General features: G+C 45.1%; 1 protein-coding gene across 5 annotated transcripts in view; it reads right to left on the reverse strand.

Annotated features, from left to right (window-relative positions):
* The window catches only part of B3GNTL1 (UDP-GlcNAc:betaGal beta-1,3-N-acetylglucosaminyltransferase like 1), a 65,045-nt gene extending 39,147 nt beyond the window's left edge, over positions 1 to 25,898 (reverse strand). For 2 of the 5 annotated variants that reach the window (XM_084750270.1, XM_084750269.1), the window contains exons 1-5: positions 25,765 to 25,898; positions 23,724 to 23,840; positions 23,537 to 23,636; positions 7,833 to 7,897; positions 1,433 to 1,498 (exon numbers count right to left, since the gene is read on the reverse strand). In XM_084750270.1, the coding sequence (XP_084606396.1) occupies positions 1,433 to 1,498; positions 7,833 to 7,897; positions 23,537 to 23,636; positions 23,724 to 23,840; positions 25,765 to 25,812 (396 nt within the window). In that variant the 5' untranslated portion in view covers positions 25,813 to 25,898. Of the gene's footprint in view, positions 1 to 1,432; positions 1,499 to 7,832; positions 7,898 to 10,609; positions 10,661 to 23,536; positions 23,637 to 23,723; positions 23,841 to 25,760 lie in introns of those variants that run through there. The other 3 variants (XM_084750271.1, XM_084750272.1, XM_084750273.1) reach the window with 3 other exon arrangements.

Genomic DNA, 25,898 nt, shown 5'->3' on the forward strand with positions numbered 1-25,898 from the left:
GAACATTAGGAGACAGAGAGAACGGAAGGAGCCCTTCACCCAGGAAGGAGTTTCTTGAAGTCTTTCTACAGCTGACAGTCAAGAATTCCAGTACAGCTAATAAAAATCTGTTGTAAAGGTCAACCACAGAGGGACAGAGCTACTTCATGCAAGTGTTAAAATACCTACAAAGCGTGCTTAGGGGCTAAGCACGTATGACTGTGCTGCACTTGGCCTCCTCCTTTTCTGGCTGTAGAACTTCAGTTTTCTGAGAATCTCATGAGTGGAAATTTGGTTTTCAGTAAAAACACATCTTAGGTCCCTGAACCTAATACAGTGAAGCTTCCTTCAACTCTCTGGACCTATTGCTCAGCCTTTTTAGTCTTTACTTCTGTACAATACCCGCCTGTCTCGTTTACAAAAAGAAACAAAAAGTAAAAAAAAAAAAAGAGAGAGAGAGAGAGAGAGAGAAAGAGAGAGAGAGAGAATTTCTTAGAATCATTCAAACAATATAACCAAAATTATATGTATAGTTATTGAAAAGACCCGTAAGTGACTCTCATAAGAAGTCTATGCCTATATTTTGGGGTATAGTATCTTTTCCTAAATACCTGTCTATTGATACCCTGCTTAAATCTATGTTAAAATCTTCTTAATAAACTCCAACTCAGCCAGGTGTGATGGCGCATGCCTTTAATCCCAACATTTGGGAGGCAGAGGCAGGTAGATCTCTGTGAGTTTGAGGCCAGCCTGGTCTACAAAGTGAGTCCAGGACAGCCAGGGCTACACAGAGAAACCCTGTCTTGAAAAACCAAAAATAAAATAAAATAAAAACTCCAACTCTACTTCAAAGTGGCTTGTCCTGAAATTCTTTTCTTTAGTGAAGTTAGGAATTCTAATCTCACTTAGTGGAGTTCTCTCAGAAAAAACCACCTCAGGCTGCTAGGTAACAAGGCGAAGTTGTGTTTCCAGTACCTGCTCCTGTCGCCACTAACCAGGGGCATGCGTGTCTTCAAAGTGAGCTAGCCTTAAGGGCTCACAAACATGGCAGGCACAAATCTCCCCCTAATTTGCCAATTTGACCGCTAATAAATTCTTTCTTTCTAATCCCAAGGAATATCTCTATTAAAAAAAAAAAAACAAAAACCAAAAACATTGGTGCCAGGTAGTTGTGGCACACACCTTTAATCCCAGTACTCAGGAGACAGAATCAGGCAGATCTCTGTGAAGTTGAGGCCAGCCTAGTGAACAGAGTGAGTTCTAGGACAGCCAAGGCTACACAGAGAAACCCTGCCTTGGAAAAACAAAAGCAAAAAACAAAACAAAACCAACCCCTCAAAAAACAAACAAAAACCAACACACACACACACACACACACACACACACACACACACACACACACAACTCTGGCATTTCATTAAAGGTGGTAACCACATAGAAAAGGCATACTCACACTCGTTGGGTGCTGAATAGCAGCTTCATATTGTAGCCTCACTCTCTGGGGCATCATAACATCATCCTGTATAAAGAGCACATTTAAAATTAATATAAAACACCTCCAACACAGTAAACACACACACACACACACACACACACACACACACACACACACACAGTCTAAGACTACAACAGCAAACAATGTTAATAGGCAACTCAGATACCCATGACCAGGACCCTCTTTGGTCACCAAGGAAAAGCAATTGGTGATTGGTGAGAAAAACAAAAAAAAAAAACAAAATTCTGACAGTACAAATGTGGCTCAGAACAAAAAACAACAAAGACACTCATAGTTGTTCTCAGAGATGTTTTTGTATCACCCAGTATAGCAGGAGATACAGATTACAATTTTACCATCTGCGTAGAAAAGCTCCTCTACCCGAGTAAGATTTGAACAGTACTCTCCAGTCATGGAACATTCAAATCAGCAAGTATCAGCAAAACAAATTATATACATTTCTGCTTTGAATCCACTCGGTGGTGGATGCACTCACAGGTGCTAGATCAGTCAATCCGGGACAAAAGCAGACACTTCACGTATCTGAATTCAAACCCTAGAAATACTAACTGCATTATTTAATAAACACACACATATTGAGAACAATACAGAAGAGTGAGGAAAGTACAGCCCTAGGAGCCCAAACTGAGGTCACTATGAGCAGGAAGTTGCTGGAAGCAGCATCAGGGCAGATCCCTGAGGTGCTGGCAACAGGCAGCTCCGTATGTATGTTCCTCAATGCAAGGTTTTGTGCATTTTCCTTAGGAATGTTTCATTTCAGAGTAAAATAAGGCATTTCCAGTGGATAAATAATCAACAAAGATTTAAGTACTTAAAGGGATGTGGGAGTAGGTGACAGGGAAAATACTTCTGAAATAATGTACAATGAATGGACCAGAAATTAAGGGGCCACCTGCCACTTTGGGCTCCTGATGATCATAAATAAACAGATAAGTAAAGGAGTTATGGTGTGTGACAGGTGGCCGACCCACAATACTGGGGCACCCAGATGACTCTGCCATAAGGGGCCTAGGAAGAGTCACATGCAGGAGTGCTTAGTCTTGGGATTACCATGCTCTGCAAGTAAAACGACGTAATTCAGGTGGGAAGACAAACGGTGCAGACCTTTTCCAGAATAAAGAGCCAGCTCCACTGTGGTGCTCAGTAAAGGATGGTGAGATAGAGAATGATGAAGTGTCCACTGCCAATGCCTCGTGCATCTGCCATGACGCTGCCTCCAGCCACCTTCTGCTCAAAGGGACCTCAAGTTTGGGCTTTCAGGGCCAAATGTCCTCACTTTTCTTTAGTTTTCATTATGTGTACTTTTATGAAATAATGTGGTAAATTTCCCTAGGGTTTGAATTTAAGTATGTGAGTACCATTCTAAGCCGCTGTGGGTGGATTCACCACCAAGTGGCCTTTGAGAGCAGTTATACATGACCATGTGACCAGTCACAGAATTGAGGCTATCAAAGTTTAATACACTGCACCTTACTTTGTTACAAATACATCAAGCAAACGTCTTTGTTTTCTTTCCTCTCTTATTCCTCTGCTTCAGTGTTTGGGTATCAGAAGACTCAACATCGCTTGAGGACTGTGGCTCTTTGAGGAAGAGACTTTCTCTGCTCAGGTACAGGCAGCTACAGCACGTGACACATGGTGTGTCACAACTGCACCTAACTCCGCTGGGCCCAGAGCGTTACTGAAGGAGACGTGTATGCACGCCAGGTTAGCAAAGGCTGGGCATGTGATAACTGTATGTGTTAATTTGACTGATGCCTGTATCTGTGAAGGTGGATCTGGGAGAGATTAGCGTTTTTATAAGTGGACTGAGACCACCGTCCACCCACCCCTACCTCCTGTTCAGCTTCTCTGGGTTCTGACTAACACACATGGAATTAAGCAAGACTCCAACTCTACAGTTCAGCAATCTGTGCAAAAAGCCCAAATGCTCAGTATTGTTTTCAGGAGCCCAAGGAATATTCAGATGTGATTTCTACCACTTCTGCTGTTGAGAGTCAGCAACTACAAATAAGAGCAAAGAGAGAACAAAAGGAACTAATATAGTCGTTGGCCAAATGGCTGAGGAAGATGTGGTGAACAGACACTCACTCCGACGAGAGAACAGAGGAGCAAGCGCTACCTTACAGAGCTCGGTGAGTAATAACACAAACAAGCTTTGTTTTTCTGAGACCACCAGAAAGAGAAGAAAGTGGCTGAGAGACTAGAGAACAAAAGGTCCTTTTTGTAAGTGAAATCAAGGGAGAACTTTGATAACAAGCCAGGAACTGTTACCGCAGGAGAAGGTGAAGCCAAGCTGACCGACCGGCTCCTGCTCCGTCGGTGCAGGCTGCTTTGATGCGTTAGCAGCAATGAGCTGGCATCTGAAATGTGAAGCACAGGGGCTAACAGGCCAAAAATGCAAGATGATGTCAGCATCAACACACTCATCTCGGGGCTCACGCCAAGGAGTGTTACCTGGAGCTTTCTCCTTACCCGAGAAGCAGATTAAAACATTCTATACACAATGGCATCCCTGGCTATGCATAAAATCCCCAGGGGGCTGAAATTCCACAGTTATGAACAGGGAATCATCACTGTGGAATGACGGTGAGAAAAGAAGCTGGAACCATCACAGAAAGAGCATCGAGGCCAGAGAGGCAGCCATGAGCACATCCTGCTTCCCCCAAACCTGGAGTTAAGCTCCCAGCACCAAGCTATCAAATGGACCGCAACCACCTGGAGCAACTCCAGCTCCTCCGGACCCAACGTCCTATACACACACACACACACACACACACACACACACACACACACACACACTCACTCTCTCTCTCTCTCTCTCTCTCTCTCTCTCTCTCTCTCTCTCACACACACACACACACACACATACACACACTCTCACACACACACACTCACACACACTCATACACTCTCTCTCACACACACACACACCCTCTCTCACTGCCCCCCCAATTAAAAAAAAAGAGCATTGGGCTGTAGAGATGGCTCAATGATAAGAGCACTGTCTGCTTTTCCAAAGGTCCTAAGTTCAGTTCCCAGCAACAACATGGTGGCTCACAACCACCTACAGCAACATCTGGTGCCCTCTTCTGGCCTACAGGCAAAACTCTGTATATGTAATAAATAAATAAACCTTTAAAAAAAAAAGCATTAACTAAGAATGAAATGCTATCCCATTCTGACATAAAAAAAATATCTGGCGAAAGGCTGCTAGTCAAGAGAACTGAGGAGAATAAGTGAAGTCTCTCTGAGCGAGGTACCCTTGAGATCACAGGTGCAGAGAGGCCTTGGGGGAACGCTGACAAATGAAGACCATAGTAAAATGTGCCTGCCCCGGAGAACACACTCATCTTGTTTTAAGTCTTCCTGTGTCTGGCTTTGGATGAGATGTGGAAAGCTTAGGGAGAAACTTCCTGGTCGGGTCTCCCTGCGAACTGAACCCAGCCACTTCCTGAGCCTGTTCTGAAAAGCAGTGTCCAGTGATTTTCATATGCCAAAGGCTTCTTAACCCACAATACTCTGATCTGTGGGGCTGTCCCTTTACCATCAATGCTGCCAGGCCCTGACTAGCTGGAGCCTTAGACAGTAAGTGAAGTCTGTTTGAAACTCAGTTCCCCTCCTCATGTGGCTGAGTTGCTCTGCAAATGCCCTATCTAACTCCAACACCTGTTGTCCTTCTTTGAGGATCCCAAATAAATCTCTGTGACAGACAGACGCCACAGAACGCCAGCACACCAGATGGACAGCCATCATATGCCACTGGGTGGCACAGCAAATACAAATGACAATCCATTGCTATTCTGTGAGCCAAGCAAGATGTCCTGGCCCAGTGAGTATCTCGTGAACCAGAAGCTCTCTAACATTCACCCCCCTCTCCCTCTCGAACTCCGCCCACTCCCCAAACTCCTAGATAGCAACAGACTGGAGGGGATCACATGTGTGCTGTGATTTCTCCCTTTCAGTATAATCAGTCATAATCTTGTGGTCTTACTTCAACCCTCTCAGTTTGTTTCAAAAGACCTTGAAGAGGATGGAAATCTGTCTCCAGCCCTGTGTCTCTGCAGTCCTGCAAACCTGCAGACCTCCGCTAGGCCTTAGCATCCAATGCAATCCTTATACTCTCTGTATAGTAGAATGGATTCCCGGCTATGGGCTCATACCCTTCAGGAACATGCCCTGTTCAGATACCATGGTACCTGGCTATAGGTGGGGAGTTCCCAAGAAATCGCCTGACAGGTGCACAGGGGAAAAAAAAAAAAAACACAACAAACTCCATTTCCAGTTGACTGGAAAGGACACAAGTGAACAGCCAGATGGTGAGGCAGCTACAGTGAGGTCCAAGGGGCTGGAGTGCACTACCCTTTGGGATTTCACATGTCTACACAAGAGCTTTCTGAGCTCCTCTGCCTACAGAGATCACAGAGGCTTCACCAGGCAGGTATGATTTACTGAGCAAATCTCCAGCCCTGGTCCCCTCCCTGGCAGCTGGGGCCGAAAGCTCTACGCTTCTACTCTATGTCTGGTTTTTGGTGGCCAGTGTCACCCTTACCAACAGCCCATCAAGTCACCTCTGAGAACAAATGGCATGTTCTGGGTGCTTCACCTTGGATCTGGGGGGCCTCCCTCATGCCCGTGTGTCAAAGGGTCCCAGGTTAGCACGGTAAGAAGTGTGAGAGCTTGCAGAGATGGGGCCTCATTTTAATGGAGGAAGGTTTGTTTACTATGATGTACTTTAGCACCATTAAAAGAAAAACAAACTTATAATTTGGCAGAGTACCTTCCATTTTTAAAACAGCATAAGTCCACCTAAATTATAGGTACACTCACATGAAGTTTTGTAGTTCCCTGCAGAGAGCTTGCTATAAGAGAGAAAAGTAACCAAAGAGACAGGAGAGAGATACAAGCCTCGGGTCCCAGTTCTTCTTCCATTCCCACGTCTCCCATGAACTTCCAGAGGCAGCTACACAGGGGCTCAGCGTGAACAGCTTGTTCTCAGCTGTTCTCAGGGCAGGGGAACAGCTAGTACCTGAAGGTGGAGCCAAAACTCAGGGCGAAGCACAGCAGAGCAGCTGCCCACACAGACCCTCCTCCGCCAGATCCCTGCCCTGGGCCCTACATGGCTAACCTCACGCTAAAGCCGATAGGTCAAATACAAAAATCACACATGGTATGTGACAGAGGCAGTTCCTCATCCAGCTGGCAACATCTGTCTTCAGTAAGTTACTGACACAAACGTGCGGTGTAAATACAGAAATGACATTATACAGAACTCTGACTTCAAAATGTCAGCAGCCCTCCCAAGGCCACCCTGTGGGTCAGTTCTCCTCCTGTCTCTTGCATGGAAGGGAGGCTCCATCTCCTGGTCTGCGCATCATTGCACCTCCATGTACTCGGAACAGTCAACTGGAAACAGACATAACTTGTACAGCTGCATAAGCCAACGGCCCGCGTTGCATGGGCCCTGGTTGCGCATGTCTCTAAGAAGCCAGAGGCCCAACCTATGATGTAATTTATGCATGGATGCTGTAATTTTTAAGACAGACTTTGCTTTCTTTATTCTATGAGTGCTTCTAAGGACAGCACAGTTTGTGTACAGTCTCTGCTCCTCTGCTACAACCCAGTGTCCTCCCCTAAGGGTCCCTCATAAAAGGGACAGGTCTCGGTCTGCTGGTGGTCTTCACCAGCACTCGGCCACCACAGTAACCAGTTTCTACCTTCTGTCATAATAAACAACATAAGGCCCATCTGCACACAAATCATCCCACAGACTACCACAGGGTGAAAATCAGGAGTCGAGGAAACAAGCGTTTGAGGTTCTTGAATTAAACGCACAATCACACTGTCAGTGTGGTACCAACTCACAGTCTGGAATACTATCTGCATTTTAAGAACACTTAAGTTGCTTTGTATCTTGCTAACTTAATTGGCAGGACTAAAAATTACAGTTTTAACATAACTTTGATCTGAATCTCTGTATAAGTCCACCTGTGCCTATCTGTAAACTCCTCACCGTTCCCTTCAAATCTGCTCCGTGTGTTGCTCTAATTGCCATGAACTTCTTCTATTTCTTGACCCTGGAAGCATATATATGCTAGTACTCTGCTTATTTTAAGGTTTGTATTCTCTGTGGTCCTGTTTTACATTTAATATGTCCTTATTTATTGTTAACTGGGTGCTATGGCTTAATTAAGTGCAACAGCCTATTAAACTTGACTTTGGAGATTCATCATAACACATCTAAAAACTTATTTTTAAGAACCTACTGAAATTCAAAATCATTATTTGGTCAATAGATACCAAAAAACCACTATAAACAAGACAAAGAGCTACTTACTGAATCCAAAAAGCAAAGGTAAGACCCTGTGCTCTGCGCAATTGCTTGGTTTTTAGAATATCCAACTGTTAGAAAAAGAGAAAACGGCTTTTTTAGAATTCAAATACATACAGCATAAATCTCAGGGTCGTTTGGCACTACCACCACAGCTTGAGGCATGATAAGAAGGAAACAGAAAGCAAAGCCCACGTTCAATGATGACGTCAGAGATGCCAAAGATAAGTCATGACAGGCATCTGGAGCAATATTGGAATAAAAGTAAAATATCCCTGAGAGAAGTGTACAACTCTGCTTACATGGAAGAAGCACAAAGCTTACTTATGTGAGACTGGTTGGTAAACGCCTCAATCTGAATACCTCATGGATGGCTAGCTGAGCACTGCGTCCCTGTGAGGGGACTGCCAACATCCGCCACATCCGAGTGTGTGCACACCCAACCCAGGTCACTACATGCCTATGTACTGAGCATGCTCAGTACAGACCCAAGAGAACTTTATGTAGCCCAGAGCCGGGGCTGCCTATACGTGTACTAGGAAAACAAACAAACAAAAAACAGCTCACTTGACAGTGAACAGCCCAGGGCCTCACACAGCAGTGGAGGCAACCCTTGCCACAGTATTGAGGGAGGGATCAGACCCAAAGAAGAAGAGACTGTGCGGGACACAGAACTCTTCTGGGCTAGAGAGCTGGGAAAGTGGTTGTCCTGGATGGAGAAACCACCTTGGCCTGGGCTTCAGGGACTGTCATCCCCAGGGGATAGATATTGATTTTTTTTTAATTGTTTCCTTCAAAGATATTACAAACTCAGTTGCAAAACAAAAACACACACACACCCAAAAAAAAAACAAGCAAACAAACAAAAAACCCCATAGTGACAACTAAATGAATGTGCTGAAAAAGAAAAAGAATTTAAAAGGCAAAAATCACCACAAAGAGAGTCAATGAGAGACCCACGCTGTAATCGACATGAACAGAAAATGCAACAGTGCAGGGCAGAGCACTGACAGCACCCGGTAACTTGGGTGCAGACGAGTTTAAGACGGAAGGACAAACCACGCCTGGAGGGACAGACTGGTGGGCTAAGAGGGCTAACTCTGCCCTATGGACGGGAGAGTTGCAGAGGCTGGGAGACTCGGAGCACAGTGCAAAAAGTGGCACAAACTCAGCAGAAGTGCCAAAGGCAGACGCACTGGAAGGTGTTCAGTGCAGAAGAGGGCACTCATGGGCTTTAAGGAAATGAGCTCTGTTCCTAGGAAAGAGACACCAACACCCGAATCACATTAACCAGATGGTTACAGTCTCGATGCCACTGTGCAAAGTCACACAAAGCAAAATGTGTACAGGGTTGAAACAATAAATCTCTTTGGTATTTGAAGTTAAGACAAGCTGAAGAAAGTTGTCAGGCAAATGTGTGTTCAGCCAACTATGACACTTCTGCTATAAGAAAGGACACACGGGGACACACACACACACACACACACACACACACACCAGGGCAGAGGGAACAATGCTAAAAGCAAGACACAAGACACGGGAAACTTCCCCTAAGATCCAACCCAGAGCAGCAGGGTTCATATGAAGTAGCCGTTTAATTTCCAACATTCATGTCAAGAATTTGTCCAGTCCAAACCTGTTAGCAATGGACCCAGGAGGAAACAACCAAGAAAGGTGATGTGATGCTTCCTACACTGAGATAGATTTGCAACCATCAGGAAACCTCAGCCACCCCTGCAGAGCAAGGCAGGCCCAGCCACCCCTGCAGAGCAAGGCACACATGCCGAACAGATACCTCCTGAGAGCCTCAACAATAAAAACAAGAACATTCTGAAAAAGCAACTAAAATTAACAGAATCCTGTTACAAAAGTTGCTTGTGGAAAGTCAGATTTTAAGAGAGAAACTGCGCCCTCCAGTCTGTACAATGAAGGCAGCTCTAGCTCACTGAGGATGCTAGAAGTTTCTCACAATGAATCTTGTGTTTGGCAAAGACAAGGAATTTGCTCTAATATTATTGCCTTGAAGAAAGTCAAATGTTTGTGTGGGGGCTCCATGTTTGGGGAGGCCAGTCCCTTTGTGAGGGTGGTTGGTTGCCATGGTTCCCACAGGAAAAACCTAGCGCTGTGGAGATGCGAGCATTCCTCGCTCCTGGAGAGGAGCAGCAGGCTATGGTTCACTCTGCCTTTGGCAAGAAGCCACATGCATGACCAAGTGCACTTCTGTGGTTATAGGAATATGTTATTTTAAAAAATGAGTCCTAACCCACTGCAAATAACCTGGCATTCCCGAAAACAGGACGTTTAAATTTATCTTATCTCATGACTAAGGTAGCATGACCTACTAAATATATTACAGAAAAACAGGTCTTTCTGGAGAACCAGCTATGCCACCCAGGGCTGCCGTGAATCCTCCTTCTCTTCCCACGGACAATGAGGTGAAGCCATTTCCCAGCACTCCACCTGGGTCCTTGGTTTTACAACGTCCTCCTAACAGACATGATGTGACTCAGGACAAGCAGCTCAGGTTTTAAGAAGGACAAAAATCTATTTCTAAAGTGGAGACAAAAACCAAAACCAAAACCATCAGTTATCAAAATGCCCTTTTCATTCAATGACAGAAACTGCAAAAATCCCTCTTAACTGAAAATATCAGAGAACATTTAGTTCCAACAACAATTCGTGTTTCCGATGTTGAAACCCACATTCTATAGTAACCCATGCATGATTTTCTATTTCAATCTAAAGATACTAAAACTAGGAAAATAACTTCCAGGAAATATCACCATTTTCCAGATGAAGCTGAGTGGAGAGAACGCTGTGGCAACGGAGCACCACCAGGAGCACCACCCGGAGCACCACCCCGACTGTCCATCTTCTTCCGTGAGACAAGGTCTCTCTGAGCCTGAATCTCACTAAGCAGGCTCAGCTGGCTGCCCCAGGGATCGGCTTTTCTCTAAATATGCCACCACGTCCAGCTTTTTTTTGACACAAGTTCTGGGAATTAAACTTGAGTCTTCACACTTGTCAGGCAAACGCTTTACTGACGGAGCCATCTCTTCAGCCCTAGAAAGCGGCTTTATTTAAATTCCGTATTAAGCATTGTGCCTGCTGCTCTGCTTCCTCAAGCAGCACTCACGAGGTGATATTTTAGGGCTCGTCTTGACGGACCAGGCTCAGCCCAGTCCTAGCAGCCCAAGAGTGCCGACCTCAGCGTCCAACATCTACCCTGTACTTTACCCAGAACTTCAAACACACAATAAACTAAATGTTAGCAGGAGACCACAAAGGGCAGTAAGATCAGCACAGCAGGAAGTGTAAGCTACTTTCAGAAAGCAGACAAAGTACATTTATTGAGAACTAATAGAAATGTTCGTATCTAAGAGTGGCTCAAGGTCCTTAAGACACGGAGACCCAGTATTGTCAAAAATTGGAACAGGGTGTATGTGCCAGCTTGACACTCAACTTGATGCAAGAGTGATCTGAGAAAAGGGAGCCTCAACTGAGAAAAATGGCTCTATCACACTGGCCTGGGGGGGCACTTTCTTGGCCGATGACTGACGTAGCCCACTGTAGGTGACATCAAGCTTGGTCACGTGGTAGTGAGATAGATAAGAAAGCAAGCTGAGTGAGCCGGGAGGGACAGACAGGTAGGCAGGGTTTCTCCTCCGTCTCTGCTTCAATTCCTGCCTCTAGGTTCCTACCTTGAGCTCCTGCCCTGACTCCCTCAATGATGGATTATTACCTTGTAAGGTGAAATAAACTCTTTCCTCCCCAACATGCTTTTGCTAATGATGTTTATCTTTGAAACAGAACCCTGACTAAGACAGGATGCTACTCCTGAAATTTCAGAGCAGTGGCTTTCAACCCTAATTTAATCTCAGAGCACCTGGGATACTTTACCACTTGCAATATATCACAGTTGGTTTCAAATGCTGCCAATCCTGGATACAAAGTAGCCATGTCTTGGCAAGTAACTTACCGGCTCTACAATAGTAAAAGTGCAGGGCTGGTGAGAAGGCTGAGTGAGCAAAAAAGTGCTTGCCAACAACCCCACAAGCTATCCTCTGGTACTCACACCCACTCACACTATAAATTAAATAGGTGTTTAAATTTTTAATTTTTTATTTTTTATTAAAAAGAACTCCTAGCCAAAAAGGATCCATCTGTCACTAAGAGTAACCTGACCTAACCCTTTTCTAATCTTAAGCACTATACGAGGCGCACTCTCTTCAAGTCTAAGACTGTGAAGTCTCTGACTCATCACCGTGAGGAGAAAGACTATATGGCAAATCATTTAACCTTGAAAACTAAAGGAAAGACAAACAAAAACCTTGATCCAATATCAAAAATTTCAAAGCCTAAGTATTAACTATCTTTTAAAGTGTCTTTCAAAGAATATACCTTTAAAATAACAGTGTATCAGAATGCTACACTAGAAGGAAATGAGGTGAGCCTTTACTTGTGAGAAGAACTATTTTTACCATAGAATTCTTTGCCCAGACAAACTAAATAGGACTTAAGAAGGCATTACAGACAAGTAGGAATTTTAAATACTTTACCGTCTATATGTCCCTGCCACAAAGATTATTTTAAGCAGTAGCTCCAGAAAACTGAAAGGGAATATGTGAGAAGAAAACATTTTCAAGGGGAAATAAAGAGAAAACAATGTGTGGACAGAGTAAGTGCTCCTGTGGAGACAAGATGGTTCACAGCTCTGTGAGGTTGTAATGTTCAGGGGACCCGCTCCCCCCAGGGGATTTCCCCTGCCCCCCTACCCCCCCCAAGCGCAGCTCCTTCTGCACCAGCACGTGGTGCTGTGAGCCCATGGTTACAATACCACCTCCAGGAAGTCTATCAGCCCAAACCACCCACTGGAAAAGCAAGTGGCACAGGAGTTACGGAGAACAGACCCTTAACGAGCTTCAGCAATGTAACTGCACTGTAACAACAGAAGCTCCAGGAGAAATAGGTTTGTGTTTGTTTGTTTGTTTGTTTTTGGTCTGGTAGGCCACCATCTTCGGGAGGAGGGGAAACAGGGCGGGACAAGTCAAAGCGCAGCACGGCTGTCTCACATCCCAGCCTCTAGCTGGCTACCAAGTGAGCCCTTACCCTCTCCACCAAGTCAGAAGCGCTCAGGACTCTGCCGTCATGAACGTCACTCGCATCATCCTTCTAGACTTCTCACAACAAGCACAAATACAAAAGTAAAAATTAGAAAAATAAATAAACAAAAGTATAATATCTAATCAGGGGTAAACCATCTATGTAGAAAGTCTAAAATTATGTGTGAAACTCCAGCAAGATATAGAGGAGGCAGTAAATCAATAAAGTCGGTCAACCCACCCCAAGAGTCTGAACTGTGTAAACTGAGTAACAAGATGGCAGTCCAGTCACCTTGGGTCACTTCTCTGGCCCTGCCCTCTGCAGCACTCGCAGCTTGGTTGCGCATCTCCAAAATGCTGGCGTCTGTTGCTGCGACTGGCTGCACCTTCACCAACAGGCTCTCCTGGGCTCTCTTCAGGGGCTCCAGCCTTGACATATATTGTCAAAACTCAGCTGCTCTCCACGACCCCTTCATGCCTTCGAAACCAGTACCACCTGGGTAACTCTTACAAGGCCTCTGTGTGCAGACCCTGAGCAACCACTTCCCAGGTTTCATCTCAGTGATGCTGTTCTCTTAACCACAGCTGATCCTTCGGCTCCAACTGACCAACACCCATTGCCCCAGCAAAGCGAAGTTTTAATTTTATTGTTTTGGTTCATTGTCGATCAAGCTCAAACTAACCAGACACCAGATTCTTCACACAAAACGCCCAGTAGAGTCTTTGCGTCCCTCTGAAACGCCACAAGCCAGGCCTCCGTCCGCTGTTTGTTCTCAACGTTCTCACCTCCAAGCTCCCACAGAACAGCGCACTGAGCTCGCAATACTTAATAGCTTTTCTAGTCCAAATCCTTCCAATAACAAAGTGGCCAGGCCTGTCACAGCAATACCCCATTATCCTGGTACCAGCTTCTGCCTCAGTCAGGGTTACTGTTACTATGATGAGGAAAGGGTTTATGTGGCTTACACTTCCACATCACAGTCCATCACTGAAGGAAGCTGGAACAGAAAACTCAAGCAGAGCTGTAGCCTTGAGGCAGGAGCTCATGCAGAGGCCATGGAGGGGTGCTGCTTACGCTTACTCAGCCTGCTTTCTTAGAGAACACACCAGCCCAAGAACAGCACCACTCACAACAGATTGGTCTGGTCCCTCCTTCGTCAATCATTAATTAATCACTACAGGCCCAGCGGTAGTGGCTCACACCTTTAATCCCAGTATTTGGGAAGCAGAGGCAGGTGGATCACTGAGACATTACTGCCAAGACGGAGCCTTCATTCCAGGGGTCTGAGAAGCGGATGGGAGCTCCCAGCTCTCCTCAGCCAGCTCACCTGGGACTTAGCTCATACCAGGTAGCTGGGTCAGGATAAGTGTGTGCTGGCTAGATTCATGTCAGCTTGGCACAAGCTACAGTTATCTAAAGACTGTGCTGGCTAGATTCATGTCAGCTTGACACAAGCTAGAGTTGTCTGAGAGGAAGGAACCTCAACTGAGAACATGTCTCCGTAAGATCTGGCATATTTTGTCTTCCTTCTTTCTTTTCTTTTCTTTTCCGTTTTGTTTTGGTTTTCCAGGACAGGGTATATCCCTGTGTAGCCCTGGCTGTCTTGGAACTCACTCTGTAGGCCAGGCTTCTATTATCTCATCTGCAGCACAGAACTGTGACTGGACTACATGGCTGCCTTGGTCCGGGCTCTTTTGCTTTGAAGAGACACCATGACTACGGCGACTCTTAGAAAAGCAATGGCGGCATCAGGCAGACAAGACAGCAGCGAGTTCTACATCTGGATCCGCAGGGAGCAGCAAGAGAGGGGCACTGGGTCTGGCTTGCACTTTTGAAACCACAAAACTGACCCCTAGTGACACACGTCCTTTAACGGGGCCACACCTCCTAATCCCACTCAAGCAGCGCCACTCCCTAACGACCAAGCATTCAAATATATGAGCCTATAGGGGCCATTCCTATCAAAGCACCGCAATGACCCAGGAGAATTAGGCAGAGCAGAGCACAGACCATGAAGGTACAGACCTCACAAGTCACAATGTGGTGACACCCAGGCCTAGGTGCCCTAAGACACTGCAGGTGATGAGGACAGGAGCCTAACAGATTTACCACTGAAAACTCCAACCTCGGGAACTACCCCCTCAAAGGGGCCTAAATCTGACTGGATTAGACTCTGCAGCAATTTATGCACCGTGGTGTCATAAAAAAAAGAGCAACCAGCAGTTACCTGAGCTGGTAGAAAAAGAAAGAAGTCCACGATCCAGCCAAACCACTGCCATCCCAGGTAACTTGCCTCTGAGGAGCATCACCAAGCAAGTGATCAATATCAGCAGCAACCAGATGCCTGTTATCTATACTGTCATTTTCCAGCAGAAAACAGAAGACATGAGAAGTAACAGGAAAGCATGCTCTACATGCAGGTCAAAGGGCAAGCAGCAGAAACTTCCGGTCAGAACAGCCAGACAAGTCAGAGTAATCATTACAGATACATAAGTGCAAAGAAAGCCATGATAAGAGAAATAAAGCTGTAACAATGTCATATTTTTCAAAACAGCATCAACAACAATAAAGAATTAGGAATAAAGAACCAAATAAAAGTCCTAAAGCGGCAAAATATAGTAACAGAAGTTGACTTTGAGTAGTAGACTCAAGACTACACTGACACTGACAGAATTTGGAAACTTGAAAATAAATGAAGATTTTGCTACTTAGTGCATGCCTTTAATCCCAGTACTCGGGAGGCAGAGGCAGGCGGATCACTGCGAGTTCGAGGCCAGCCTGGTCTACAAAGTGAGTCTAGGACAGCCAAGGCTACACAGAGAGACCCTGTCTCAAAAAAAAACCCAACAACAACATAGGAAAAAAATGTTAAAAGACATGAATAAACTCTCCATAGTTACAAGGAGGAAATGACTTGTCACTTACAGGGTGTATTAGTCAGGGTTCTAGGGAAAAGCAGAACAGATAGGATGAATATATATTGAAAGAACAGCCAGGCGTGGTGGCGCACACCTTTAATCCCAGCACTTGGGAGGCAGAGGTAGGCGGATCGCTGTGAGTTCGAGGCCAGCCTGGTCTACAAAGTGAGACCAGGACAGCCAAGGCTACACAGAGAAACCCTGTCTCGAAAAAACCAAAAAAAAAAAAAAAAAAAAGAAAGAAAGAACATCTATTGGATTCACTAAATCTGGGCAGTCTGTCGATGGCTAACCATTGCTTATCAGAAATGAGGGGGCCTGGAGAATGCATCACACAAGAAGACACCTTCACCCAAGAGGCTCCAACTAAAAGTAAAAGAGAGATATAGGCATTCCCAGATAAACTAATGTTGGGAAAATCTATTCATAGGACATCAGCTTTAGAAAGCTACTCAATTTCTTTAGGCTGAAAAGACTGACAAGACCTCAATCCACCCAAAAATCAGAGCACCAGTGAAGGCTGAACACATAACTATAAAAAATAACGTGGCCAGGCATGGTGGCTCACGCCTTTAATCCCAGCACTCCGGGAGGCAGAGTCAGGCGGATTGCTGTGAGTTCGAGGCCAGCCTGGTCTACAAAGCGAGTCCAGGACAGGCAAGATAACACAAAGAAACCTTGTCTCGAAAAAACAAAAACAACCTATTCTGATCTACCCAATGGACAGGACATTCTCTACAGTTATGTGGAGAGCGAGGACTGACTCTGACATGAACTCTGGTGCTCCATAGTTGACCACCTCCCCTTGGTGGGGAGGCCTGGTGGCACTCAGAGAAAGAATAAGCAGGCTACCAAGATGAGACTTGATAGCCTATGGCCATATAGTGGGGGAGAAGGTCCCCCTCGGTCTTAGACCGGGGAGGGGAATAGGGTGAAAGTGGGAGGGAGGGAGGGAGGAACGGGAGGACACAAGTGATGGGATAACAATTCAGTTGTAATCTGAATAAATTAATAAAATTAAAATTAAAAAAAAAAAGAAAAAACAAAAAGATAATGTGAAAACATGGCTTTTCACCTTTCTTCTACTAACTGACTTAGGGGAGCCAAGTTGGGACGGAGGTGCCTTGGCATGAAGGTCTGATCACCCAGAATCCATGTAAAAGGTCAAATGCAATTATCTGGCTAGGTATACTCAATACAGTAACATAATCTTTTAACCTCTGCATGGCAACCTCTGACGCGCTGCCATCACTCCCAGGGAAGGCTGGCTGGGCAACCTGGAAGTGCAGCTACTTCCTTAGGGTCACCCAACCGTTGGAACGTCAGCCAAAGTGCTCCACCGTTGGGCAGAAAATGTGGGCTCCAACCACATGCATGTTTCTCCAAGGGAAGGAAGGCTGTGGTGCTGATGCCCAAGACCAGCATGACGCCCAGTGGCAGCTGGACAATAACTCTGCTCTTGACAGACAGTTGCCTCATTGATGGGGGGATTTGGGCTTTGTGTTGACCAGCGAAAAAGGCCTCAATGAGACGAAGAACACGCTGATGGCCAGTAAGATGCCAGCTGCCACCTGCCCTGGCACCACTGCCCCACGTAAGTTATTGTGGCAGCCTAGAACACAGAAACCTCCTTCCTCCAGGCCTCAGGTGTAACAACACTAGCCTAAATCTCCGGAGAACCTTCTGAAAGGTAAGTGCTGTGCAGCTGATAAGGACAGAGACAAAATTGTGCTGCTGAGTATCTTCCCCTTTGGGCCGATCAAACAACAGATGCTTAACAATGTCAGCAATCGCAAAGTGATCGCTATTACAGAAGAAACTGCATCCTTGCGTCTCTGGGAAGGCATTTAGCTGACTGTGGCCTCAGTGCCATGTTCTATCCTCAGTGGGTACAGGCAGATCCTGCTTTGTCTGTGGAGACGGAGTATTATCTTTCCACTTTCTGGAAAGGTCACTTCTGGGCTGATCTATCTGCATTTGAGGCTGCTGCCTTCACTGCTGTTCCTGCTGCTGCTGGAGCCCTCGCCAAGTCTAGGGCCACGGAGGAACTGGAGGAATCTAGTGAAGGAACCTTACGGCATGCACACTGGACTGAAAACCCTTCTCCCTGCCCCTGCCCCTCCACACTCACACACTGGCAACAGCAGAAGACATAAGCAATGTATTACTAATATTATAGCCTGTAGAAATTACAGCTGTTGGGGTTGAAGAGATGGCTAAGGTATTACAAGCACCGCCCATTCTTCCAGTTGTGCTGGGTTCCATTCCCAGCACACGTATGCTGGCTGACGATCGTCAGAAACTCCAAGTCTGAGGAATCTGATGCCCTCTTGTGGCCTCTGAGGGTACCAGGCATGCACAAGATGCCCAAACATACATTCAGACCCAACACTCATACACGTAAAATAATAAAATAACTTATAAACAAGAAATTACCGTCGTTTTAAAATTATCATTTAGCTGGGTGGTGGTGGCACACGCCTTTAATCCCAGCACTCGGGAGGCACAGGCAGGGGGATCTCTGTGAGTTTGAGGCCAGCCTGGTCTATAAAGTGAATCCAGGACAGCCAAGGCTATTACATAGAGAGACTTTGTCTCAAAAAAATAAAAATAAAAACAAAAACAAAACAAAACAAAAATATCCTTTGAAAATGAAGGAATCAAGAAATTTCCAAATAAACAAACGTTGAGAGAGCTTATGAGCTGCCCATGGGTACAGAGGGAATCCTGGGGCTAAACAGGAACTTGAAGCCAAAAATGTGAGCAGTACTGATAAAGCTGTGGCATAGGCAAATATAAAAGATAGCACTGTCTTATTTTGATATGTATATATTTACAATATGATTTAAGAGATGATATGCCAGACAAGGTAATCTTTGTCAATAGGCACAGGTTATAGATGTACCTCTATGGACACAAGACGAGAATGTAATTTTTGTAACATCAAATTAAGGAGTTCAGAACTGAAGCTAAAATGATATTAATTCAGCTTGAATTAATGATAAACTGAAGATGATTGCTGTAGTCCTTACAGTAACTAATTACAAACGCACAGGAAGGAGACAAGACGGGGCTCTAACAGAACACTAAGGAACAAGCCAACACCCCCCAAAAATCAGAATTACAGGACTGAAGAACAAAAATAAGAGATAAGACATTTAAACGGATTAAACTCTCTGACTAAAAGGTAAATGGCCACAGAACAATTTTTTTTATTATTCTTTTTTATTTATTTTGGGTTTTTTGAGACAGGGTTTTCTCTACATAGCCCCAGGTGTCCTAGAATTCACTCTGTACACCAGAGTGGCCTCAGACTCACAGAGATCAGCCTGCTTCTGCCTCCGGAGTGCTTGGATTAAAGCTGTACACTGCCAGGGGCTGGAGAGATGGCTCAGCGGTTAAGAGCACTGACTGCTCTGCCAGAGGTCATGAGTTCAATTCCCAGCAACCATATGGTGGCTTACAACCATCTAGAATGTGATCTGATGCCCTCCTCTGGCCTGTAGGTGTACATGCAGGCAGAGCACTGTATACATAATAACAAATAAATAAATCTTAAAAAAAAAAAAAAAAGCTGTACACTGCCGCTGCCACCACCACCTGGCTAAGGCAAATCAAATCTTTCTTAATGACTCATCTAAGCCAGCTTACATCTACAATCTCAGCATTTGGAGAAACTCAGGCCAAAAAAAAAAAAAAATCCCAGGGAGTCAAGGCCAGTCTAAGTTACATAGTAAGACCCTGCCTCAAAACAAAATAATAAATTAAAAAATGACTTCCCTAAATGTTGTAAGAGATCCAGAGGCACACATAAGCTGAAAGGTCACATGTAAAAACATCCTGTGTACTAATCACAAACAAATCTGGGTGGTTTTGCAAATACCAGACAAGAAGGATTTTATTCCTAAATTATTTTGAAAAGCAAGTAAACAAATAAACAAAACCCAACATGATTATACTGATAAAAGGATCCATCAATCAAAAAAGTAACAATTACAGTCAGAGCGCCACAGAGTAACTGAAGTAACAAAGTAGCCTACATAGCTAGACAGAAGAGTACTCAAACCACTGAATCCAGGAGTGAGTTGCATCCCTGCCAGCCTTGATGAGGGCTCAGAGGGCTACACAGCAGGAGCCTGCGTGAAACAGTGTAAGAACTGGAGGGGGCTGGAAAGGTGGCTCAGAGGTTAAGAGCCCTGTCTGTTCTTCCAAAGGTCCTGAGTTTAATTCCCAGTAACCACATGGTGGCTCACAACCATCTACAATGAGATCTGGTGCCCTCTTCTGGCCTGCTGGCTCACATGCAGGCAGAATATGTATAAATAATTAAATAAAGCTTAAAAAAAAAAAAAAAAGAACTGGACACCATACAACAACATCCCTTATGAACACACACGCAAAAATTCTTAATAAAAGCCAAGTGTAGTGGCTTACGCCTTTAGCCCCAGAAATTGGGAGGCAGTGGCATGTGACTGTAAGTTTAGGCTAGCCTGATCTGCATAGCAGGTTCTAGGCCACCCAGAGCTACAAAGTGAAAGCATGTTTTAAAAAGTCTTTTAAAAAGATGGGGAAATGGCTCAGTTAGTAGAACGCATGCCATACAACCATGAGAAAATTTCTATCTCCAGCATCCACAAAGAAAGCCAAGCAGGGCGTTACCTGCTGATAATCTCAGCTGCGGGGAATCACAGACAGGAAGAACATTTGCCAACTGCCTCGGCCAATCAGTGCACACCAGGCTTAGTCAGAGACTTTGTCTCAAAAAATAAGGTGGAGAATGATGCCAAACACACACACACACACACACACACACACACACACACACACACACCACACACACACAACCACACCCCACACACACACACCACAACACACACACACACAACCACCCCCACACATACACACAACCACCCCCACACAACATATACACCACCCCCACACCACACACCCACACACACCACACAACCACCCCCACACACACACACACCCCTGATACCAACAAAGTGAATCCAGCAGCCCACTAGAAAGATTACACAGCATGGCTGAGAGGGACTTACCCAAATAATGCAAACAGTTTGACATTGGATATCAGTATAACACATAATCTAATACAATGAAGGAAAAAAATTAGTTTCTGAAATTAATTTAAAAAAAAATCACTTGACAAAATCTACCCCATCCATGCCTGTAGTGATTAAAAATGAAATAATAACCCAGCAAAGCAATACAAGAGGACGTCCTTAGTTGGATAAACAGCACTTACTAGTCTCATATTCAACAGTGAGAAATGTAAGCTTTCCCCTAAGGTCGGGATATTGATGTTTAATACTTCGACACATTATTAGAAAATTTAACCAGAGACTTAAACAAGAAAAAGACAAAATCCAAATCAGGAGCTGGGCATGGTGGATGAAGGATCATGTGTTTAAGGCCACCATTGCCTGGGCTACAAGGTGTGCATGCACACGTGCGCACGCACACACACAAACACACGCACACACGCACACCAATCAGAAGGAAGACTACCTCTAACTCTGATAATACATGACACTATCTTCAAAAAGAAAAAAAAAGTATTATTGTTTATAAAGGAATTAATCAAAGCTGTAAAATCTACGGTATCAAGGCCGGGCGTGGTGGCGCACGCCTTTAATCCCAGCACTTGGGAGGCAGAGGCTGGTGGATCTCTGTGAGTTCGAGGCCAGCCTGGTCTACAAAGTGAGTCCAGGACAGCCAAGGCAACACAGAGAGACCCTGTCATGAAAATAATAAAAATAAAAATAAAAATATCTACGGTATCAACTGCAGAGGGGTGTTAATTCAGAGCATGGCTGCTCTGGCAAGAGATCATAGCCAAAGATCTTCTAGGTCTGTGTTTTCTGGCTGGAATACAAACACGCCTTTAATCCCAAACAAAGGTAAAGTTAGTTTGTAAAAGGAAGCATCCTTGTTTGAAAGTGATGTCTAATTGAGTGGCAGAAAAGGTGACGAATCAGAGAAGATTTGACAGAATAGGATACACCCAACTATCAAGAGAAGAGAGAGGAAAGGGCAGCTACCCACGAGTTTTTACCAGAACAGTAATACAGAGATAGGTTGCAGAGAGAGAACCCAGGTGAAGACGGAACAAGCCAGAAAATGAGAAGAAGCCAGAAGATTAGAGCAGATTGCTAGGTTAGTTTGAGGTCAAGCAGAGCAATTCTGGGCCAAGAGAGAAACCAGATTAATAAGGCAGCTGGGAGAGGAGTTTGAGCCAGAACAGCTAAGTTGAACAGCCAGCCCAGAGCTCAGAAAGAACAAGAAAGGGTGGGTGAGCTTATTCAGCAGTAAGTCTCAGGCTGAAAACATTCTAGGCCTAGGTTAGCAGAAGGAGGCAGTGAGCCTCCCAGACAACAAATGAGCACAGAGAATAGAAGTTACTTTTACAATCAGCTCTAAGTATTTGTGCATAAAAGATAACTACCACAAGAGACTAAAAAGATAAGGCAAAGAATGTAAGAAAATTATGTAAATTATACATCTAATAATGCTATAGCTCTCTCTGTATATGTCTATAGCTCAGCAATGAGGAGACAAACTACCCAAGTGAACAGAACTCCCCCAAAGATACACACAGCCAGGGCGCCCATGGGCTCAACATCATTAACGACTTGGAAATGCAAACAGACCCACAATGAAACACCTCAGACTCAGTAGAATGGCTATAATAGTAATTATAAAAGGAAATAACAAGTGGCAGTCAGGATATGAGTAACCTGAACCACTGGAAAATGTAAAGTATTCTCACTGAGATTAACAGCACGGCAGTTCTTCAAGCTGATAAATCTAAAATTATAAGGCATATGCTCAATAGAGTTGAAAAACAATGCTCATATACTGGTTGAAAAATCAGTGTTCAAACAAAAACTTGCACACAGATATTTATATTGACACCACTGACAAGAATTTACAAAAAAAATGGAAAGTTCTAAATGCCCATCAGCTAATGAAATGGATAAACAAAATATAGTTCATCTGTACAATGGAATTATTCTGTAATGAAGAATAAAGCACTGATGTTACAATAGATGAGTATTGGTAAAGCTGTGCTTACGGAATTAAGTTAGTTACAAGTGTACATACTGCAGTTGCATTGAACTGACAAGTCTGTAGACATGAACTACGTCAGCAATGGCCTTGGACCAGAGCAACCCTTGCCCTTAAGAGAAAGCCATACATCCAACGCACTAGCAGATTCGGCATCTGGTGAAGGCTGCTTCAGGATCCTCTGCGGTTACTGTCCCTCTGTACAGGACTCTTTGGGGCCTCTTCTGTAAAGCACCAACCCCATTTCCATTCATGAGGGTCCACCCTCTCAAGGCCACGCCTCCTAAGACGTACACGTGGACTAGGCTACAGTTACAAATTGGTTGCAGACTTAAGCACCGAGACAATACATCTTTACCAATAAACGAGAAACTGGCTGGATGGGAGACAGCGGGGAAGAGGCAGACAGACCTCTGTGAGTTCCAAGGTCAGGCTGAGGGGTGTGGGGGAAGGAGAGAAACTGAGGCCTGCTTGGTTCTCAGTGGGCAACAGTCCTAATCACCAGACCTGAGGATCGCCAGGACACCTTTCTCCAGACTGTAACAGTCTGAAAAGATTTAAGTCTGTAGGTTGGTAAGAAATCATGATTACAGTTTAAGTTACCTCCTCTGGGAGAAGGGGAGTCATGGCCGCCAATGACTACGGAGATGCCAGAATCTTCCAGTTTCACCTTCCATTTTTCAATGATGGTCCTAGACTTGTCCTGCAAGTGTGGCACAACAGGTCAGGAAAACTCCCTCACATGTGGTTTGTAAAACACCAACTCACCCAACAGCTGGCCCATAAATACCTTGCTGGCATCATTGAAAACTGAGAGCTCCATGGTGCCTTCAAAGTCCTGTTGTAAAACAGACCTCAAGCACTCATCCAACCACTCTTCAGCATTGTGCACGGGGAGGATAATAGACTAGAATTCAGAGAAACGTGTTAGCAAACAGCCATGGGGAACTGCCCTCCCTTCAGCAGCCATGAGATGTTTATCCCACAAAATGAGGGCCTGGCCTCCGAGGGCCTGGCCTCCAAAGGCCTAGAACCATGCCCAACAAACCAAAGATGTCTACTCCTCCTAAGCTCCTGACATTCACTCGGTCCATAACATTTAATAGGTCTTAGGTTCCCCCCTTCAGTTCTTGATGGTTTTAAAACATTATTCCATTTATTTATCTGTTATTACATGTGCACACATGAGCCTGGGGAATGAAGGTTTCCAAGCTCAGTGGGACGTGCCTTTGCCCACTGACCCATCTATCCTGACTCCCCTCTACACACTGTTGAGAGGGGGAAACCCCTGAAAAGCATCCAAATGGCCCTAGGTCAATGGTGAACTCATGATCTTCATTACTGGGCTGAAGCATCATTACTCTGGTTAAACACAGCCCCTGCGCATGAGACCCAGACTCCAACAGAGTGGCCCCTTCACAGAGGTCATCACAGCTCATCAAAGAGCCGAGCTGGACCGCCAGGGCACGTACAGGCCCTTAATCTCTGCTCTACACGTGAAGCCAGGCACCAGCACTGTCTCAGGGAGTCTCGTAAGGGCAAAGGTTTCTCAAGTGGCGTGGAATAAAAACACTGAAACTTAGTAGCAAAAAGAATAGTCGTCATGGGAACTGCCTGAATTTTATGTAACACAGTAAGCAGTAAAGAGCAGCCAGGTGTGAACATACAACACATGTATGTACACATTACATATATGTAACACAGGCAAGATATAACATAGACAGTAGCTAATCTCTACATACAAGGCCTACATACAATGTGGATAATATCTACATAGATCACTAAAGCTAACATCTATATATAAGAACTTTAAATTACTGAATCTGAACATGGTTATAAAAAGTTTATAAATGAGTGTTGAAGACACACTCTACCAAGTTCTTTACAAATGAGATGCTCTTTGAAGAGCTGATGGTCCATAAAGTGGCATCCTATCCTGTTGTGCTTGCTCTTAAAGTGTTGCTTAAAGACTTTTTAATTCATTATTTATTTGAGCTTCTGGGGATTGAACCCAGGGCCTTGCACATGCATGTCAGGAGTTATAGCCTAGTCCTCTGGACTTAATTTGTAAACGAAATAAACATTAATTTAAACTTTTTGGCTTTTCTGTGTCTGGCTTCACTCTGTAGACTAGGCTGGCTTCGAACTCACAGACATCCACCTGTCTCTGCCTCCAGAGTGCAGGGATTAAAGGCTTGCGCCACCAGGCCAGGCTGGAAAATAATATTTTTAATTTTCTCAAGACCTACAAGATGTAAAATAAAGAAGAGTGAGTGACTAGTATTTGTTACAACTGGGACACAGATGCTGGAGGGTTTCCAGGTCCTCTCCAGCTACAGTGTTGCAGGCCAGATAGTGTTACAAACCTAACAACATAAAAATGATATAATGTAAGGTTTTGAATGGATAGGCCTCGATTTACCAGTTCCCAATTTCAGTAAGACTGGCATGAAAAATACAATGCGCTAGGCGCTGAGGCTGTGAACCATGTCTACAGTGTGTCCTGGCCCCTGGCATCTATCCCACCAGCTGGGTATGTGGGGCAGGTGTTGGCATGCTGGAGCCAGGGCTGGGGCTGTGGGGTACTAGAGTGCTGGGCAGGGAGGTGTGCAGCCCAGTGTACGTAGGAGCTCATGCAGGTGTGCCATCTGTACCTACATCTACCTCCAAACAGGGAGTGATGGGAGCCCTCCAAGCTGAGGTTCCTGAACCCCGGGGAGTGGTCCCGAAAAGATCCTAGCGGCTGCGCGCCCGGGACAAGATGACTGCCCAGTCGGGAAAGGAGAAAAAGCTGCAGAAAGGACGAGAGGGAGGGGCCCTGTCATACCTACCACTTGGGCCAGCGGGCCGCGCGTGGTGGTGTTCTCCGGGAGCTGCATAGCGTGGCGGGGGAGTGGGGGGCGCCCTTCTTATGCACGCGCGGTTTGCCACGGAGCCCAGAGTGCGCCCAGCAAGCTCGGGGGAG

This window comes from Acomys minous (assembly GCF_964271855.1).
Source record: "Acomys minous genome assembly, chromosome: 12".
Classification (NCBI taxonomy): Eukaryota; Metazoa; Chordata; class Mammalia; order Rodentia; family Muridae; genus Acomys; species Acomys minous.